A 19,673-nucleotide genomic window follows, 5' to 3' on the forward strand; every position below is an offset into this window, starting at 1 on the left:
CCTTTGCCTTTCGCTCGCACACTTGGCTGCAGAGTGAAAATCTCATTCTGTCTGTTATCTATTCATAACTTCTTAAACTATCCTATCATGTTAGTATTTAAGTGACTAAATATGGCTACAAGATAGTGGCTAATTTAAGAGAATCATGAATGAACAGTGATCTCTAAACTTAGAATGAAATGAACAGAAAATAGTACTAATATAAAGGTAATGTCATGGTACTATTCAAGCAAAATAATATATAGACATCAAAAACTGAACAAAGTACTTTATGTGTGTATGAAAAACAGTATAAACTGAATGACTTAACTATTATGTTATCATAGTGTATAATTTGCTATTTTTATAGAATAATTTTGTACCTCTTGTGCGATGTAAGATAAATGGTAAGGTTTGTATAACTTTTGGGAAGAGTGAATAGTATAGGTACAAACATGACTTCACACTACACACACACCATACCTTTCAGACAACCGTTACAGATAATTGTAACTATTCTTGTCCATTTGCCATTCCATAGGAGTTGCCAAGATCTTTCTTTAGGGACTTCAAAGGTGAAGGTGAGAATGTCCGTTCTGTAGGAGACATTTAACATCATACCTCCTCCAGCTTCTCACTCAAGTACCGGCGAAGTAGGGATCCTGGGGAAGGGAGGTGGGAAGGGTTTTCCTGTCTTTGGGGCTATCTTCTTTCAATTCTTTGATCTTAGCAACCATTTCTATTTTTTCCTCTCCTACTTCTCATCTGAGTACCGGTCTATCTTTCCCTTTCTCCATATGCATACACTTCTATCGCTGAAGTCCTTCTCATTCTCAATGGTTTCCTATAACCTTCAACTTATTTCAAATGAGTGGGCCTTAGAATCAGGCTGCACAAACACACATCGACATACACACAAAATTACACTTAGACACAAACATGAAAATTATGGATTAGAAACCAAAAGCAATGTCAGAACTGCCAAGAGATGTAAGGAATAAAGACCTATGTACATCTGGGTAGATGCACAAATTGTATGGTTGATATATGACAGTTCTGCATTGCCCCCCTTTTTTTCCTTTTGTCACTCCTTATATATTTATACATAGGTATAAGAAGAGATACAGATCTGTATCGCACAAGGTACTGTGACAAATAAAAAACTAATGAGCATGAGCCAGAGAGGAAATCAGTGGAATAGCAGTGGAATATTTGTACTGATGATTTGTGGGATAGTGGGACAATTCTGGAATAAAGAAGGGTATGATAGAGTGAATTATATATAAATATGAGGTCTATTGAAAGTGTAGAAGTTGACAAATAGTGGAGTACTCTATATAAATATGAGGTCTACTGAAAGTGTAGTAGTTGACAAGTAGTGGAGGACTCTAGCAGGTCAAATACGGTACCAAGAAGTAAGAGAGAAGTGTGAAGTAGAATAGAATTTTGCCAGGTCATATTTAGCGACAGTATAAAGATGTATACTAGGGCAGTGAACTACGAAGCCTACTCAGGAACGAGAAGGAGGGTGCATGTGCCATTTATTGGATGAAAAGTGTGGATAGGCAGACCCAAGAGTGGCTGACCTATACAGAGCAGGCAGGGGCACCAAGAAGGGAATTGACCTGCACCATAGTAGATTAGAAAGTTAAAGGGGCGTACCTACCAAAACGAGGGGAGGAAGAGCATTCATAATATCAACACGTATGTAAGGTATAGGTACTGAGCCTAAAAGGAAAACGGCAGTATCGTGACAAAAGTCACACATTTTGTAGAGATTATTCTGGTAAGTTTAAATTCTCTATTCTACTAGCATTGTCAAGTTCTCTATTCATAAGTGTCGGAAAGAACCTTTTCATTTGCCCAGTGTTCCTCCAGACTACAAGGAATGGTAGTTAATACATACTAAAGGAAAACAGTACAGAGGAGTAGAGTAAAGAATTACATAATTAAGGGTCTATGACGCCTGGAGTCTGCAATTGGAGGTTACGAATATTGTCTGCACAATCCTCATATATAGATATATGAAAGTCCTAACTTCAATGTTGAGTGCAATGCTCAGATAGTTATTATTGAAAAAAGAGAGAGAGAGAAGGAAAATTAATGTACATGAGGGATATGTAGTGCTTCAAGAATTTCAGGGAAAATTCTAGGAACACTTGGCTCTCCACTGTCTCAAACACCCAATATTGTAATGTGACAAGGACGAGAGAGCCTTTTCACTGCACCACACATGTCTGTGTGTGCAGGAAGGACAGCTGTCATAAGGAGGCCAGAGCTGTGTCAGACGAGCAGCCCCAACAAGTGGTTACAAGCAGTGCTTTGGAAGCTATATCAAAAAGTCAAAGAATGTCTGCATAACATTCCTTGGTGTGTGGTGTTATGAGGATTGTTACAGAGGCAGATGAAGCATGTATTGTATAGAGACCCTTACTTTTTGTCTTGGCTCTGCATGAGGCAGAATGTATGTAATTGTATGAGTGTTTAGTAAATTCTGACATTTATCTTGGAACCAGTTGGCTTGCTGGAGTTTGTTTAGCATAATTGTTACTTTGTGACAAGAATTGAAAATATATTGTTGTTGAATTGACAAGAGCCAATGAGTACATAATTGATATCAATAATATAGAGCTTGTTAATAATATTACCTTTAACCTGATAAAGTCTTCAGAGATGAATTAAATGGTGAGAGCAGCATAGATGATAACTGAAGGAAAAGGATCGGCTGCACACACAATGTGTAAGTCAACTGGAAGAGACGTGTTAGTCGTGCAACCCAACACCGCACTGTCTCTTGTCATCCAAGAAAGTGTTAGAGAAGTATGGACTGTGCCAAACTATCGCGTGTGATAGTTGCAGTTGAACTGAAATGACCTTCAAGTGCTGCATAACAGTTGCATTGTTTTGGCCTGTGACAAACTGATGCTACCCAACTTATTACCACCACCAACCAAAACAGGACTTAAGGAAAGAGGATATACACTCCTGGAAATTGAAATAAGAATACCGTGAATTCATTGTCCCAGGAAGGGGAAACTTTATTGACACATTCCTGGGGTCAGATACATCACATGATCACACTGACAGAACCACAGGCACATAGACACAGGCAACAGAGCATGCACAATGTCGGCACTAGTACAGTGTATATCCACCTTTCGCAGCAATGCAGGCTGCTATTCTCCCATGGAGACGATCGTAGAGATGCTGGATGTAGTCCTGTGGAACGGCTTGCCATGCCATTTCCACCTGGCGCCTCAGTTGGACCAGCGTTCGTGCTGGACGTGCAGACCGCGTGAGACGACGCTTCATCCAGTCCCAAACATGCTCAATGGGGGACAGATCCGGAGATCTTGCTGTCCAGGGTAGTTGACTTACACCTTCTAGAGCACGTTGGGTGGCACGGGATACATGCGGACATGCATTGTCCTGTTGGAACAGCAAGTTCCCTTGCCGGTCTAGGAATGGTAGAACGATGGGTTCGATGATGGTTTGGATGTACCGTGCACTATTCAGTGTCCACTTGGCGATCACCAGAGGTGTACGGCCAGTGTAGGAGATCGCTCCCCACACCATGATGCTGGGTGTTGGCCCTGTGTGCCTCGGTCGTATGCAGTCCTGATTGTGGCGCTCACCTGCACGGCGCCAAACACGCATACGACCATCATTGGCAACAAAGCAGAAGTGACTCTCATCGCTGAAGATGACACGTCTCCATTCGTCCCTCCATTCATGCCTGTCGCGACACCACTGGAGGCGGGCTGCACGATGTTGGGGTGTGAGCGGAAGACGGCCTAACGGTGTGCGGGACCGTAGCCCAGCTTCATGGAGACGGTTGCGAATGGTCCTCGCCGATACCCCAGGAGCAACAGTGTCCCTAATTTGCTGGGAAGTGGCGATGGGGTCCCCCACGGCACTGCGTAGGATCCTACGGTCTTGGCGTGCATCCGTGCGTCGCTGTGGTCCGGTCCCAGGTCGACGGGCACGTGCACCTTCCGCCGACCACTGGCGACAACATCGATGTACTGTGGAGACCTCACGCCCCACGTGTTGAGCAATTCGGCGGTACGTCCACCCGGCCTCCCGCATGCCCACTATACGCCCTCGCTCAAAGTCCGTCAACTGCACATACGGTTCACGTCCACGCTGTCGCGGCATGCTACCAGTGTTAAAGACTGTGATGGAGCTCCGTATGCCAAGGCAAACTGGCTGACACTGACGGCGGCGGTGCACAAATGCTGCGCAGCTAGAGCCATTCGACGGCCAACACCGCGGTTCCTGGTGTGTCCGCTGTGCCGTGCGTGTGATCATTGCTTGTACAGCCCTCTCGCAGTGTCTGGAGGAAGTATGGTGGGTCTGACACACCGGTGTCAATGTGTTCTTTTTTCCATTTCCAGGAGTGTATTAATGCCAAGGACATGACTGGATGAACTTACAAGATTCATATCAGAAACTTCAAACTGCTTCTACTGCTGTCACTACATCATATCAACCCAGAAGATATAAGACTCAAATCCATTCCTCTCTTCAAGAAACTCACAATTGTAAACAATTTAATTTCTTTTTCCTTTGTAATATCTCTTAATGTTTCTCTCCATAAATAAAAGTAGTGTTTTGTAAAGACGATTCATCTTCAGTGATTGTAGACCCACCACTAAGAGTAGTTATTGTCCTCCTTTTATTTGTTTTTACTTTAGAGTGTTTTTGTACTAGCATTGCATGCATTGTGTGTGTCTTTTGGAGGGGTGTGCTTAAACATGTATAAACAATCATTTTGGCAGGAGAATTTATGTGTTGTACTGTGAAATGTGGCCAGACATGTAAGATGAGGCATCTGCTATTGAAGTTATTTACACTGACCAATTACAAAGAAGTAGCTTGTTCGCCATTGGTTCAAGTTAGCTTATTGGAGGGTACTTTGAATCTAACAGCTGTCAAAGTATGCGATCTTTGTTTCCATGCCTCTTAACATCATATTTCCATTCATTCATGGTCTAATGCAAATTTATCTGGGTTTAACTATTACTGGTAAGCAAAATCACAATATACTGTGTCCTTATGTATCAAATTAGCTTCAGAGGGTTTTACTGTTTTCCACTATCAAAGGATTTTTTTTTACCAGCATTCTAACAGGTCTGGGAAATTTCTCAGATACAGACTGGCTTTTGAAGTTTCCAGAACTAAAACAGGTTCTTATGATTTATACAATATTAATTTACTTCTTCCAGTTTTTGTTCTTTAAACATTTTCTTATTACTAATTCATGGTTATAGTAAATCTCCAGCAACGATTTTCTTCACAGAGTGCATCACATAGTGTGTCCTGGTGGCCTCCAGCTACTTTCTGGATGGGGCAACTCTCCCACCTTCACCTGCTTACTTCTCTCTCACTTCTATTTGCTTCTGTCTCCTGGTTTTTGTGATTCTCAGATGCAGTCGGATCCATTGGGATTTGTGTTTTGTGTCCTCCCTCTCTTGAAACTACTCCCAGCTTGACACACAAAGAATCAAGGGAGAAATGAGCTCATGATTTGGTCCCTTTAACCCAATCAATCCATCTTTTACACTGTTCCTAGTAAATGTTTTTATTTAACAATATTATGAGATAGAAAGTTGCTACTCACCATATAGCAGAGGTGCTGAGTCACAGATAGCCACAACAAAAATACTCTCACAATTATAGCTTTTGGCCGTGCAGTGTGGCTGTGTGGTTTCAGTTGCCTGAGACTGCAGTTGTGTGTGTGAGTTGTGTTCGCATGATTGTGTGTGTGTGTGTGTGTGTGTGTGTGTGTGTGTGTGTGTGTGTGTCCGTGCGTGCGTGTGCAAGGGTGTATGTGGTAAGTCTGTCTATTGTTAACGAAGGCTGAAAGGTATAATTGTGAGTCTTTTCATTGTGCCTATCTGCGACTCAGCATCTCCACTATATGGTGAGTATCACCTTCCCTTCTCATAATACTGTTACATTTCACCGTGGATTTTCCATTGTTTGAGTAAATGTTTTTATTTTAGTGCTTAGAGCATATTTTAGGGCCCCTTACAGGGATTGCCTATGCATTAAAGTTGTGTAGTGGTACCTAGTTCATTACTCTCTACATATTTTTATGATGAAAATAGACATGCCAGCTACATAAAAACAGAAAATACACAATCATTTATGTGCCTAGTTTGACAGGGAGTGATTTATTGGTGTACCTTACAAAGAATTTACTGCAATGTCAAAAACTAAGGACATTCTGTCCATTTCTATCTCATCACTAGTAGTCTCTAAAAATTAAATTCACTGAGTTCATTTGACCTCTTTTCTGTTCCACTTGTGACTATTGATTAACCTCTACATAAGCTCAAAATACTCTGATTTTGCTGTCTTTGTGATTTTGCATGATTCGAGGGGTGGAACTTTAATAGTAGCAACTATTTATTTACAGCTCGTACAAAATAGATACGTGTTTCAAAGTTTTACTGACCTTCACAGTAGTCACCAGCATTGTGTATAACCCATTGTCAGTGATGTGGAAGTTGTAGGATACTCTTAGCAGTGGCAGTTGTGTTGATAGTCGAGAGGCGTTGTCTATTGCCCAACGAATTTGTTACAGTTCTGAAGTGAATGCCATGAAGTGTTTCCTTCAGTTTAGAAATCGAGTTGAATTTACAAGGGCTTAAGTCAGGGGAGTGCAGTAAGTGGTACAGGACTTAGCAACCCCATCAGTCAAACAAATAAGTAACAGCTTGCACTGTATGTGCTTGAGCATTGTCGTGTAAAATGATGGTCAGGTCCTGCAGAAAGTGTCACGACTTCTGTCTCTGTGCTGTTGATTATTGGAACACAACCCATGACCAGCTAGCAAGCATCAAGTTGTCATCATCCTTCAAAAAGTACCGGCGTCCTTAGAACATTGGTGCACTGGGCTCATGTTGTTTTTGATGGAGACAGCCTTACAAAGGAGCTGGAACATTTAGGGTCTGTGTTCAGAGTTAATGGTTACTTTCCACATCAGATTAGAACAGCGCTAAGAAGGAAGAAATGTGACCACCCACAAAATCAAGACGATAAGGAGCTATTCAAGTCCAGGCCATTCCTTCCATACATTGGCAACCTTTCATCTAAAATAGGCAGGATTCTAAGGAAACATCAAGTTAAAATAATATTCTGGCCACTGGCAAAGATTAGTGCCCTTCTCAGTTCCGTAAAGGACAATCTGGGTCTGTGGAAGGCCGAGATCTATAAAATTCCTTGCAAGTGTGGCGAAGCTTACATCTGTCAGACGACACGCACAGTGCATGAAAGGTGTGTTGAACACGAACACAACACTCGCCTTTTGCAGTCCAGTAAGTCGGCCGTAGCTGAGCACTGTATTACCACAGGACACGCTATGGATTTTTGTGCCATGAAAATCTTGGCCCCATTAAAAACTTTCTGGGATTCAGTAATTAAAGAATCTGTGGAGATATGCCTAGCACAAAATGTTATAAATCGTGATGGCGGTTTTCAACTGGACATGGCATGGGACCTGGTGATCCTTTAATTTCCTCTGAGAGAAGACAGTTTATTCATAATAACACGTCTGGCGACATCTGATGTCTGTTTTCAGCGCCACAGGCGTGCATTATGACATAGGGTGAACATGTAGTGTTCACCTTTATGCGTGTGCCTGCATGCCACAGATAGGACAGTAGCTCCAGATCCGGATTTTGATAGAGGATGCTCTTCTGACAGAGGCCAATGCGCATGCCATCCTGGCCGCCCCATTGTAGCTGGTTACCAAGCCCCCACAGAACGTATCTCTGCCTATGTAGATCAACACCTTCAACCCATTACATGCAGTCTCCCATCCTTCATCAAAGACACCAACCACTTTCTCGAATGCCTGGAATCCGTACCCAGTCTGTTACCCCCGGAAACCTTCCTTGTAACCATTGATGCCACTTCCCTATACACGAATATCCCGCACGTCCAGGGCCTCGCTGCAATGGAGCACTTCCTTTCATGCCGATCACCTGCCACCCTACCTAAAACCTCTTTCCTCGTCACCTTAGCCAGCTTCATCCTGACCCACAACTTCTTCACTTTTGAAGGCCAGACATACCAACAATTAAAGGGAACCGCCATGGGTACCAGGATGGCCCCCTCGTATGCCAACCTATTTATGGGTCGCTTAGAGGAAGCCTTCTTGGTTACCCAAGCCTGCCAACCCAAAGTTTGGTACAGATTTATTGATGACATCTTCATGATCTGGACTCACAGTGAAGAACAACTACAGAATTTCCTCTCCAACCTGAACTCCTTTGGTTCCATCAGATTCACCTGGTCCTACTCCAAATCCCATGCCACTTTCCTTGACGTTGACCTCCATCTGTCCAATGGCCAGGTGCACACATCCGTCCACATCAAACCCACCAACAAGCAACAGTACCTCCATTATGACAGCTGCCACCCATTCCATAACGAACGGTCCCTTCCCTACAGCCTAGGCCTTCGTGGCAAACGAATCTGCTCCAGTCCTGAATCCCTCGACCATTACACCAACAACCTGAAAACAGCTTTCACATCCCGCAACTACCCTCCCAACCTGGTACAGAAGCAGATAACCAGAGCCACTTCCTCATCCCCTCAAACCCAGAACCTCTCACAGAAGAACCCCAAAAGTGCCCCACTTGTGACAGAATACTTCCCGGGACTGGATCAGACCTTGAATGTGGCTCTCCAGCAGGGATACGACTTCCTAAAATCCTGCCCCGAAATGAGATCCATCCTTCATGAAATCCTCCCCACTCCACCAAGAGTGTCTTTCCGCCATCCACCTAACCTTCGTAACCTCTTGGTTCATCCCTATGAAATCCCCAAACCACCTTCCCTACCCTCTGGCTCCTACCCTTGCAACCGCCCCCGGTGTAAAACCTGTCCTATGCACCCTCCCACCACCACCTACTCCAGTCCTGTAACCCGGAAGGTGTACACGATCAAAGGGAGAGCCACGTGTGAAAGCACCCACGTGATTTACCAACTGACCTGCCTGCACTGTGACGCTTTCTATGTGGGAATGGCCAGCAACAAACTGTCCATTCGCATGAATGGACACAGGCAGACAGTGTTTGTTGGTAATGAGGATCACCCTGTGGCTAAACATGCCTTGATGCACGGCCAGCACATCTTGGCACAGTGTTACACCATCCGAGTTATCTGGATACTTCCCACCAACACCAACCTATCCAAACTCTGGAGATGGGAACTCGCCCTTCAGTATATCCTCTCTTCTCGATATCCGCCAGGCCTCAACCTCCGCTAGTTTCAAGTTGCCGCCGCTCATACCTCATCTGTCTTTCAACAACTTCTTTGCCTCTGTACTTCCGCCTCGACTGACATCTCTGCCCTTACTCTTTGCCTTTAAATATGTCTGCTTATGTCTGTGTATGTGCGGATGGATATGTGTGTGTGTGTGTGTGTGTGCGAGTGTACACTTGTCCTTTTTTTCCCCTAAGAGAAGTCTTTCCGCTCCCGGGATTGGAATGACTCCTTACCCTCTCCCTTAAAACCCACATCCTTTCGTCTTTCCCTCTCCTTCCTGAAGAAGCAACCATCGGTTGCGAAAGCTAGTAATTCTGTGTGTGTGTTTGTGTGTTTTGTTCATGTGCCTGTCTGCCGGCGCTTTCCCGCTTGGTAAGTCTTGGAATCTTTGTTTTTAATATATTTTTCCCATGTGGAAGTTTCTTTCTATTTTATTGACTAACAATTCTGTAACATATGCACTGTATTGTTGTTGCATTGCTGTCAGCTTGCAGGAGAAAAAGATGGCTGGCCACTGAGCATCATTTACATATTGTTGTAGTATGTTGCCATAGGCTGATTGGCTTGTATCAACAACTAGCTCACGGAGGGTAGTTCAATGCAACATGTGCTAGTAGTGTCACTTCAGCTATGCTTCGTTTGGCCACAAAAGTGTATAACATTGCTTGGGTCCACCTTACAGGTGCTTTGCCTTTAGTTCTGGGGCCTGAGAGAGCTGCTATTGGAGGTTCTTGGGGCTCTGCTGCCTAGGGTAAGTGGCAACAATAAAAGTTGAGGACCCCTAAGAACTGAAAAATTTCCTTGGCCATTTCTGGTTGAGGTATGCTGAGGATAGCCTCAACCTTACAGAATGAAATTTTCACTCTGCAGTGGAGAGTTTTCCAATTTCCAGAATTAGAGGCCTTATTTTCGCATTCTATGTATTTAATCTAATAAAGCACGAGCTGTGTACTACCATTACATGTTATTAACCAAGTCCAAACTGTAATTAATTTCATAACTAAAATAATATGAGACACATTATTGTAAATAAAATTCAGAATGATTTTCTTGTGGAAAACTAAAGATATTACTGTAAAAGATTGTCATTCGATATTGTATTTTATACCTTATTCAATTGTAACATCAGTTTCTTTATGCTTTGTAAATTTTGATTGTAACATCAAAATTGCACAAAATTACTAATGCTTTATTTTGGAAGCTATTGTTAAAATGCTGTAGATATGGCTGCAGCAGTGCTCTGATGAGTCAGTTTTGAAGTTACTTTTGGAAGTCAAAGAGATCAGTGAAGTCTGTCCGTGTTTTGTCTACATGACGAGTGTGCAATTTGGAAGTCAATTAATGTGAATAAATTTTGTGAAGCATGAAAATTTGACATTCATTCATCAATGGACCAAGCAGAAGAAACTTAAGTAACATTCAATGTGAATCATTACAAGGCCCCAGGGGGCTGCATGAGAGATGGAAACTGCTCAAGTAGGTGTGCATACCGGTCTGCAATCAACTGGATCACTCTGACAGTGTGGCAGCATGTCATTAAAAGCCATTTGTAGACAGCCCGGTGATTGTGTCCAGCAAACAAGTGGTCATGATGGATATCGGATAGTAGGTTATCATGAGCCAGAAAGTCCTCACCAATCATCGGTTCTGTTATGTCAGCCACAGTAAAATTCCACGCCTGGGCTTGACATAATCCTAAATCCAATTTCATATGTCACAATCCGTGTGTAATGATAATGGAATTAATGGCTGCCAAGAAGTTGGACATGGTGATTGGTTAATATTTATGTTGCTTATCTCACAGCAAAATATTACAATCCAAGCCAGTATGGACGAGAAATCCATGCCCAGTTTTCCCGTTAGTTACAAAAAGGCAAGTAGTTGGATGCCCAGAAGCTTTTACCCCTGATTGATGCTTCTGGCTGATGAACATCCAGGGCAGGTTACATTTGTGTGCTTCCTCACAGATCTGCTGGTGGTACCAGCACATTCTCAGTAGCTTTGTGTCGCCGGAGGACTGGTTTGATGAAGATCGACCATATGATCTGTGTCGGAATCTCTCTCTTGTCTCACATTCAGCGAGTAGATCACTCTCCTGTCTGGATAGGGAATCTGCCTTGTTCATGATATTCTTATTCCTTTGCTTGTTCAGGGATTCAGTTTTGCTCAGTAGGCTCTCATTATAGTAGTGTATCCACTAAATCTGCAATAGAGTCAAGAGACATGTCTGTTAGGCACAGCTTTAAAAATTTTGCTCCAGTAGCCTACTACTCTATAAGGTGGGAAGCAACATATTGGGTACAGTGTGTGTGTCAACCTTGCTTCTCAGATGTGTGAGATACTGTGAGGGTGAGGGCTTGCAGTCCCCTATATCCTCTTGTGTGAGAGATTGCTGCTCCTTAAGGTAGTTTAGCTCTGTATCTCAGGTACGATTCTGCTTCTTATGAGGATGTAATGATGTCCTGTACTTCAGCAGAATATCTAAGATCAAGCTGGCTGAACACTGACACAAACTTTTTTTTGCATCCACCATTACTCCAGCATGCGGTAATCTTGCTTGTACTTGAGTAAACTATAGTGCCGAATTATGTGACCAAAACAGCGAGAAATGTAATGCTAGTGTGAGGATCACTGGTGCTTCTGCTAGTTCTGTATTTTCACTTCTTAAATATTCTGTCTTGAACTGTGGAGATATATTTAAAAGTCTCCTTGGTCATAATTATTTCCAGATCACCAATGTCTCTGATGGTGGTTTGAAGTGCGAGACCAGAGAACCAATATTGTTTCCATGTATGGAAGAAGACTGCTTGCACAATTTAACTCAACACTTTATTTCTATTGACAGTTAGTGAGGAGTACATCTAATGCAGGAAAAGAAAACAAAATAACATTCAATTAAGTGCAATCAGTATTAATCATACAGTCTCGATCAACAACTGAGCAAAAGTAAAAAAGTATGATGCAAAGAAAAGTTCACTGCATGGAATGTCTGTGCCTCAGCAAACAACAGTCAGTTGCCAGCAATCTTTGCAGTTGGTTCACAAACTCAGCTGATATTTTGCTGTCAAGCACAAGCCAATCATGACCTCCTGCAGTCTTGACATGTTTCCTTTTCTGGCACGAAACCTTTCTTCCTCTGTCATCCAATTGTTTGCTCCAGAATTCCCCTTTAGGATTACAATTTCTGTTGAAATGCAATTTGAACAAAGTGGGTTAATGTATCAATGAAGGCGTTGAAATTTTTATTTATATCATTAATTTTTTGTAAGGTTGCAACTGTTTTTCTTTATTCAAATAGCTATTGAAGTAGTTTGTTATCCTTGCTGTAGCATCTAACTTGTGGTTGTTGAAGACATGGTGTTAACAGTGCTACCTATATTTTTGAGCTTAATATTTGAGCAAGATGGTCACTAAAGCCTGCATTGAAAATTTTTAGTGGAAGACCGGCATAAACTCTTCTCAACTGGAAACTGACCTAGAGCCATTTTGCAAGTGTCTGTTACTTGGGTAGTACCTTTTACTTCAGCCCTTAAACTGTGGGATGTTTCTAGTTTTTGTGAGGAACTTAATATTGAAGCGTTCACAGATTATCAAATCACAATCAACTTTGTTTACTTTGTTTAGTAATTAGATTATATTATATTAGATGTCTCCAATTTATTTGAGAAAAGTTCAAAATTTGCATGTGTTGGTCAGTAAAGTGTAGCAATAACCACGTTGAACATAAGATTTTTTTAGCTGCAACTTATAGCCCTTTTAGACATTCATTGCAAGAAAGTCAGGTAGGGATGAAATATTGATATAGTCCTTAATGTAAATTGTTATCCCATCCTGATTGCTGTTATTTCTGTAATGGCCAGTGTCCAGCAGTTCATAATATTGAGATATTCTGTTCAACTGTTAATAGTATATTAATTTTATCAGTCTACAGACTGTAGATTATCAGGGTGGCCATTCTTCTGAAAAACCGGGAATTCTCGGGGAATTTCGTTCTGCTGCTCCAGTACTGGTGTTGCTGAGCGGCACCTACAGTGAGCTATCCACAAGGAACAGTCATGGGCTCTAGCCAACGACATCCAGTTTTCAGCTGCAAATTCGTGTGTATTTCTGTCGGCATCGTTCGTTCATCTGGACCCAGAACGTTACCTGCATGACGATCCATTCACTGTAGTGGAGACATATCAATTCTTAGGACTGGTTTTCAACGCACAATTGACTTGGCTTCCTCATGTTCATCAGCTTAAGCAGAAGTGCTGGCAGCACCTCAATGCCCTCCATTGCCTGAGAAACACCAATTGTGGTGTAGGTCACTCTATGTTGCTGCAGCTCTACATAGCCCATGTCCAACTCCGAATTGACTACGGGAGTGTGGTTTATGGTTCAGCACCGACCTCGGCATTGCATTTACTCGACCCTGTGCACCACTGTGGGGTTAGACTAGGGACTTGAGTTTTTAGGACAAGTCCGGTGATGAGCATACAGGTGGAGGATGGGGTCCTTCCATTGCTGATCAGACGTGCACAACTGCTCACCAGTTACGCAGCACACATTTGTAGTTCTCCTGAGCATCCAAATTCCCGTCTCCTTTTCCTGCCCACAGCAGTCCATCTCCTGCACTGGTAGCCCAGGTCGAGGCTAACGATTGCGATTTGTGTGCGGTCCCTTCTCTCTGAACTGGAGTTCTTCCCTTTACCACCTCTATGTGCTTTCCATTCACGTATGCCTCCATGGTATACACCTCAAATGCAGCTTTGTCTAGACCTTTTACATCACCCTAAGGACTCCGTTAACCCTGTGGCTTTCTGCTGTCACTTCCTCTCAATTGTTGAAGTGTTCCAGGGCTCTGAAGTGGTTTACTCCGATGGCTCAATGGCTGATGGTCGCATTGGCTTTGCCTACATTCACTGTGGTCAAGTTGAACAGCATTCCTTACCCGATTGCTGCAGTGTATTCACTGCAGAGCTGGTGACTATATCTCATGCACTTAAGTGTCTCTGTTCATGCCCTGGGGAGTCTTTTCATTTATGTACTAACTCCTTGAGCAGCCTGAAAGCTATCAACCAGAGCTACCCTCGTCATCCTTTGGTAGTATCCATCCAGGAGTCCATCTATGCCCTGGAACGGATCAGTCGTTCAGTGGTGTTTGCCTGTCCCCCTGGACATGTCAGAATCCAGGTAATGAACTTGCCAACAGGCTGGCCAAACAGGCTACAAGGAAACCATTTCTGGAGATCGTCATCCCCACAACTGACTTGCGTTCATTATTATGTTGCAATGTTTTTCGGTTTTGGGAGATGGAATGGCAAAATCTCAGTATGTACAACAAACTGCAAGCCATTAAGGGGACCACGAGTGTGTGGAAGTCCTCAATGAGGGCCTCTTGTAGGGACTGCATGGTTCTCTGCTGGCTCCACAATGCCTGGGCGACCAACGGCTACCTCCTGTGCTATGAAGACCCACCTCAGTGTCGGGTGTGGCGCCCAATTGACAGTGGCCCATATTCTTCTGCTCTGTCCTTCTTTGCTGCCCTGCAACTTCATCTTCATTTGCTGGACTCATTGTCATTGATTTTAGCAGACAACCCCTCATCGGCTGATTTGGTTTTACGTTTCATCCATGAGAGTGGCTTTTATCATTCGATCTGAGTTTTAATGCATGTCCTTTGTCCCTCTGTGTCCTCTATCCTAGTGCTTTTAGGGTGGAGGTTTTAATGTGTTGCAGGGTGGTTGACTTTTCCTTTTTATTTTTGTGGCCAGCTAGCCACTGTAACCTGTTACCTTGTTTAACTCTCTTCTAACTGTTTCTTGCATCTCCCTGTTGTTTTCTTGTGCTCTTCTGTTCCTTTTAGTGTTGGTTGCCTTTTCCTTTCTTTCCATTTTGTGTTATATGTCTTGTCTATTCTATTCTCACATGTGTGGCATTGTTTTGTTAGGAACATGAGACCGATGACCTCATAGTTTGGTCCCTACCCCCCTCTTTGAAACCACGCGAGATCAACAAAACTGTCCCTTCTTGCCTGTACTACGTAGTTCTGATATTACCATTTATGCCCCTTCTGCTGAACGATAGCACATAACACGAGCTGTATCAGTGTTTTGGATGATACTCTATCAACATTCAACGTTTGGTACTGATCTGAGTGTCTGACGTCTGGAGGTTTTGGGTGTTAGCAACACAGGCACTGCAATACCATATGTATCAACTGATACTGGACAGGGACTTTAAATAAAAATGCTGTTGCCTGTGTGGGGATTACATAATGTATGTACGAGTACAGGTTGTGATGCAGTAACAATGATGTACGGAAGTCTGGATCTGGCCATTACTCATGCACACTTAGTTAAAGTGGTTTAGGTAACTGCTTATGTAAAGTGGGAAATCTGGGTTCAAGTCCTGATTCAGCGCTAAATTTCATTTTCATTGTTCCCTTAATGGCTGTGCTCACCACGGTGCCTGTTCCTTCAGACATGCTTGCATGTATGAAGGAATACCGCATCATTCTTCTTAACAGCACAGCCACTGCCATATCATAAGCATTTAGGCTGGGAGATTTTAGTGTGTTTCAGAGTGACTGGTCCATACGCTTTCCTTCCAGTGATCAGCCATCTGGGGGTGTATGCTGTTTTCATTTAATATTGCTTACTGCTTTTTCCCTTTTTTACCTTGTGTTAGTGACTTGACAAAGTGAGTTTCATTTTTATTCACAGTTCTCATTTTAATCCTTTTATGATATCATCCACACTCTTCTCATTACGTTTTATTGCAGGAGCTAAAGACCTTGCTGTCAGGAAAAATGTGTATCAACAAAGTGACCATCAAAAATTGACATTAAATGATACTCTTCAAAGTGGACACACTGGAAATAAATTTTAAACTATGTTTGTTGAAGCATAATACCATCTATAGTATTCATTGCTTATGAGGTTTCACGCCTGATCTTGGTAATGGATTTATTACACTATTTTCATGCCATCTAATTTTTAATGTTGACAGATGTAATAAGAATGGAAGAATTTTTTGTGAAACCTACTTTTTGGGTTGTTTGTGTGAAGTGTGATCCCTGGTCAGCACTGCAACCTTCAAAAAGAGTCCTCAAATCAGTCAATGAAACTGACTCTTAACAGTCTAGGACTCACCAAGATGGTGCATGTCTCCTCAGTTTGACATTATTGTGCAGCCATGCCATATGAATGCAGAATTTATAACTTTATTACTTCACATTGTATTGTGTTCATCCCACAAAATTTCAGCAGTTCCAGCTTCTGGAGAAGACATCTTTTTGATCTTGAAATTTCACACTTTTTTCCCTGTCTTTTTAAGACAAATGGTAGAATTCATTAGTGATTAAGTTGTGCAGTGGGGACAGGGTGATGTCTTCTGGAAACTGGGGACAGATATAAGAGAATGTACTGTAGCCAAAACCTGTGCCTCAGGGTTCCCGGGTGGTTTCTTTCTGTATCTAAACAAGGGGTGCATGAGGAAGAGATAGAGGAGAGACTAGAGACTTCTAGACCAAAACAATTCTATAAAAGTTGACTACAGGATAGTGCCAAAACCATCTGCATGGTGAGGGAGTGATGTAATTTCTTGTGAGAAGCTCAACAAACAAACAAACAAACCCATATTATGTAGTAAATGCTAAAGCCCCAATATTTCCCAAAGAGGTCAGAAAGGCCAGCCTAGAGTGTAGTGTAAACAAAGAAAATCATTTCCATAAATGGGCAAGAATTTGAGAATGAATAAAAAGTCTGTTGTTCAGATTAGAGGAGGCAAATGCTCCCTTTTGTTCAATCTTTGTTGACACCTATGATGGGACATGATAAAGAAATGGAAATGACTGACAGTCACATTTGCTAATCTTTTCTTTATGTGTGTGATGGCTTGATAAATGTACTCATATTGTGTTGTTATAATCCCAAAATTTTCAAACAGCTCAGTTACTACCTTTATATAGTATTGTTAAATCTATTTTCTGTGTGCTGAAAATAAATTTGTGAAGTGTGAATGCAGTTAACATGAGACAGACTCGTCTACTTATGCTGGTGATTATTTACTTGTGATTACTTTAAGGACACAGAGCCTAAATTTGTAATCTGAAAACACTACAATATTAAATAAATTGAATAAATGTTCAAATGCTACTAGTAACTGAAATGTGTGAGAGTGTGTTCTGGTGTATTTGCTAACATCTATATCAAAAAGTTTATATTTTAAAGTAATCAAAGTAGTATAGCTGTTTTCACATGGGTACTCGTGAAAAATATTTCTCTGATTTCAGTATGTGGAAGTGCTCATCAAGGCTGGAGCTGATGTTAATGCTGTGGACATGGATGGTGCAACACCACTTCTGATGCAAACTAGACGTAACTATTATGAGGTACCGTCTCATTGGTAGCATGTTCTACTGATAAAAGCGTAAAAAAAATATTGGTATTCTGAAAAGCTGTGAAAAATTACCAAATTATCAGAGCTTACAATCAGATAAAAAATAAAAACAGATCCATAGATCTACAGTGATGCTGGAGGCATGGAAGTGTATATTTGGCTATCTATTTGTGTGTTTGTTGTTGCAATCCAGGAATTCCATAAATGAAACACTTCCACAGTCACAAGTCAGAAATGACAGCACTTCCCATGTTGTTTTTTTACTCAGTTTAACATAACTTTCATTGTTTAATCATGCAACTTATTTATCCTTTCCTGGATTATCAACTCCCCATGCTTCTTCCCACTGCCATAGTGCATTCTTTTTTCTTTGCAATAAAGCATGATAAAATCATTTGCCCTCCATCCAACTGCACAATTTGGCTGGTATTCCTTATAAATGAAAGAAAAAGAGTGTGAATATATGAGAAACTCTTAATTTATCAAATTTTCTCTGTTTTCAGAAACTTGATTTACACAAACAGTCCTCTAGTTGCTATGAACAATTTATACAAATACATCTTACATAAAATGACAGTAATAGTATAATTAATAATGTGTTCCAGGTGACTATGCTGTGGTTCAATGGATTTCATCGTAAAATCCTGTGTTTTGTCACCATCTGCAGGGGATATTTTCAAGGGGTATTGTGGCTTCTTTGAATGTCCGATTCACACCCTGGATCTCTACTGTCACATTCGTAGCTGTGGGCCAGTGTGTGAAGTGGACAATCAGAGAAGCTACAATCCTCTTTGAAATAGTCCTCTGCAGATGAGGATGAAACTTTGAGTTAGGATGAAATCCATTTGACCACAGCATAACAGCCAGAATAGTTTATTAATTGTGACATTTCCAGCTAGGAAAGTTTACATTTTACAATAATAGTATAATAATAATAATAAAAGAAACAAATTTAGAAGAGGGAAAAATGAAAATGATTAAAAATAAAAGATAACAAGATCATATCTTGCTATTATGTGCCAAATATAATGTTCATATAACCCTTCACCCTGCATTATTCACCAACTATAAAACTCTCATTATTGTTCCCTAATTTTGCACCAGTCTCAGTAAAGATTAAGTCAGCACGATTACCACCAATATGAGATTTTTATTCTTTAAATCAAACCCAGTGGGTTTGTGGAATTTGATAGGACTTCACTTGCCACATCTCATGTGGTTTGCTACTTGTTTTCTTATTTGTTTACTGTACACAGGCAAATGCAAATTTTTTTCTTGGATTGCAGATATATTTCAATTAAAGTTGTAACTTTCCAAAACACAATATATCTGAGTTACTTATAAATCATATGGTGCAAATGGAGATAATATAATTCTATAAAAGGCATTATTTGATACTATAAAAACATTTACATAGCTGCTGTCATGAAAAGAGGCACATAAGTCATCTCACTGTCCTACATCACTACCAGTTAGCTATACCAAGTGAGGTGGCAATGGTTCAAACCCTTTCCAGCCATCCTGATTTAGGTTTTCCATGATTTCCCTAAATTGCTTTAGGCAGATGCTTGGATGGATCTTTTGAAAGGGCATGGCTGATTTCCCTCACCATCCTTCCGTAACTGGAGCTTGTGCTCTTTCTCTAATGGCTTTGTTAAACACTATACTTCTCCTCCTCCAGTTAGTGCTAATTTCAAATACCAGTAAAAAAAAGTTGGACATCTGTAATTTCGCTCTGGAATATGATGGGAGTACTTTCCAAAAGAAAATTCTTGCCAGCCACTATAAAATAAATAAACTATTTAATAAAAACTTATGTTACAAGAAATATTTTAAAAAGATGTGGAGAAAGCAGAACAATGGTCATATTTGGGCTGAATCTAAGATACTAACATTCTGAAAATTTATGGATGCCTGGGATTCATATTGTATCATAAAAACTATATTTTATCATGAAATATTCTGACATAAAAAATAAAATTCCATGAGAGCTGTGAAACTGTTCTACCTGTTCAACGAAAAATGTC

At 41.4% G+C, this 19,673-nt stretch overlaps 2 protein-coding genes across 4 annotated transcripts in view; both read left to right on the forward strand.

The window, feature by feature from the left end:
• LOC126284419 (serine/threonine-protein phosphatase 6 regulatory ankyrin repeat subunit C-like) overlaps positions 1 to 19,673 on the forward strand; it is a 591,030-nt gene that overhangs the window by 188,008 nt on the left and 383,349 nt on the right. The gene's annotated exons all lie outside the window — the stretch shown is intronic.
• LOC126284427 (serine/threonine-protein phosphatase 6 regulatory ankyrin repeat subunit B-like) overlaps positions 1 to 19,673 on the forward strand; it is a 254,964-nt gene that overhangs the window by 185,867 nt on the left and 49,424 nt on the right. For all 3 annotated transcript variants that reach the window (XM_049983349.1, XM_049983357.1, XM_049983365.1), the window contains one exon: positions 17,540 to 17,638. In XM_049983349.1, coding sequence (XP_049839306.1) covers positions 17,540 to 17,638 — 99 coding nt within the window. The remainder of the gene's footprint in view (positions 1 to 17,539; positions 17,639 to 19,673) is intronic.

Source organism: Schistocerca gregaria, chromosome 1, assembly GCF_023897955.1.
Source record: "Schistocerca gregaria isolate iqSchGreg1 chromosome 1, iqSchGreg1.2, whole genome shotgun sequence".
Classification (NCBI taxonomy): Eukaryota; Metazoa; Arthropoda; class Insecta; order Orthoptera; family Acrididae; genus Schistocerca; species Schistocerca gregaria.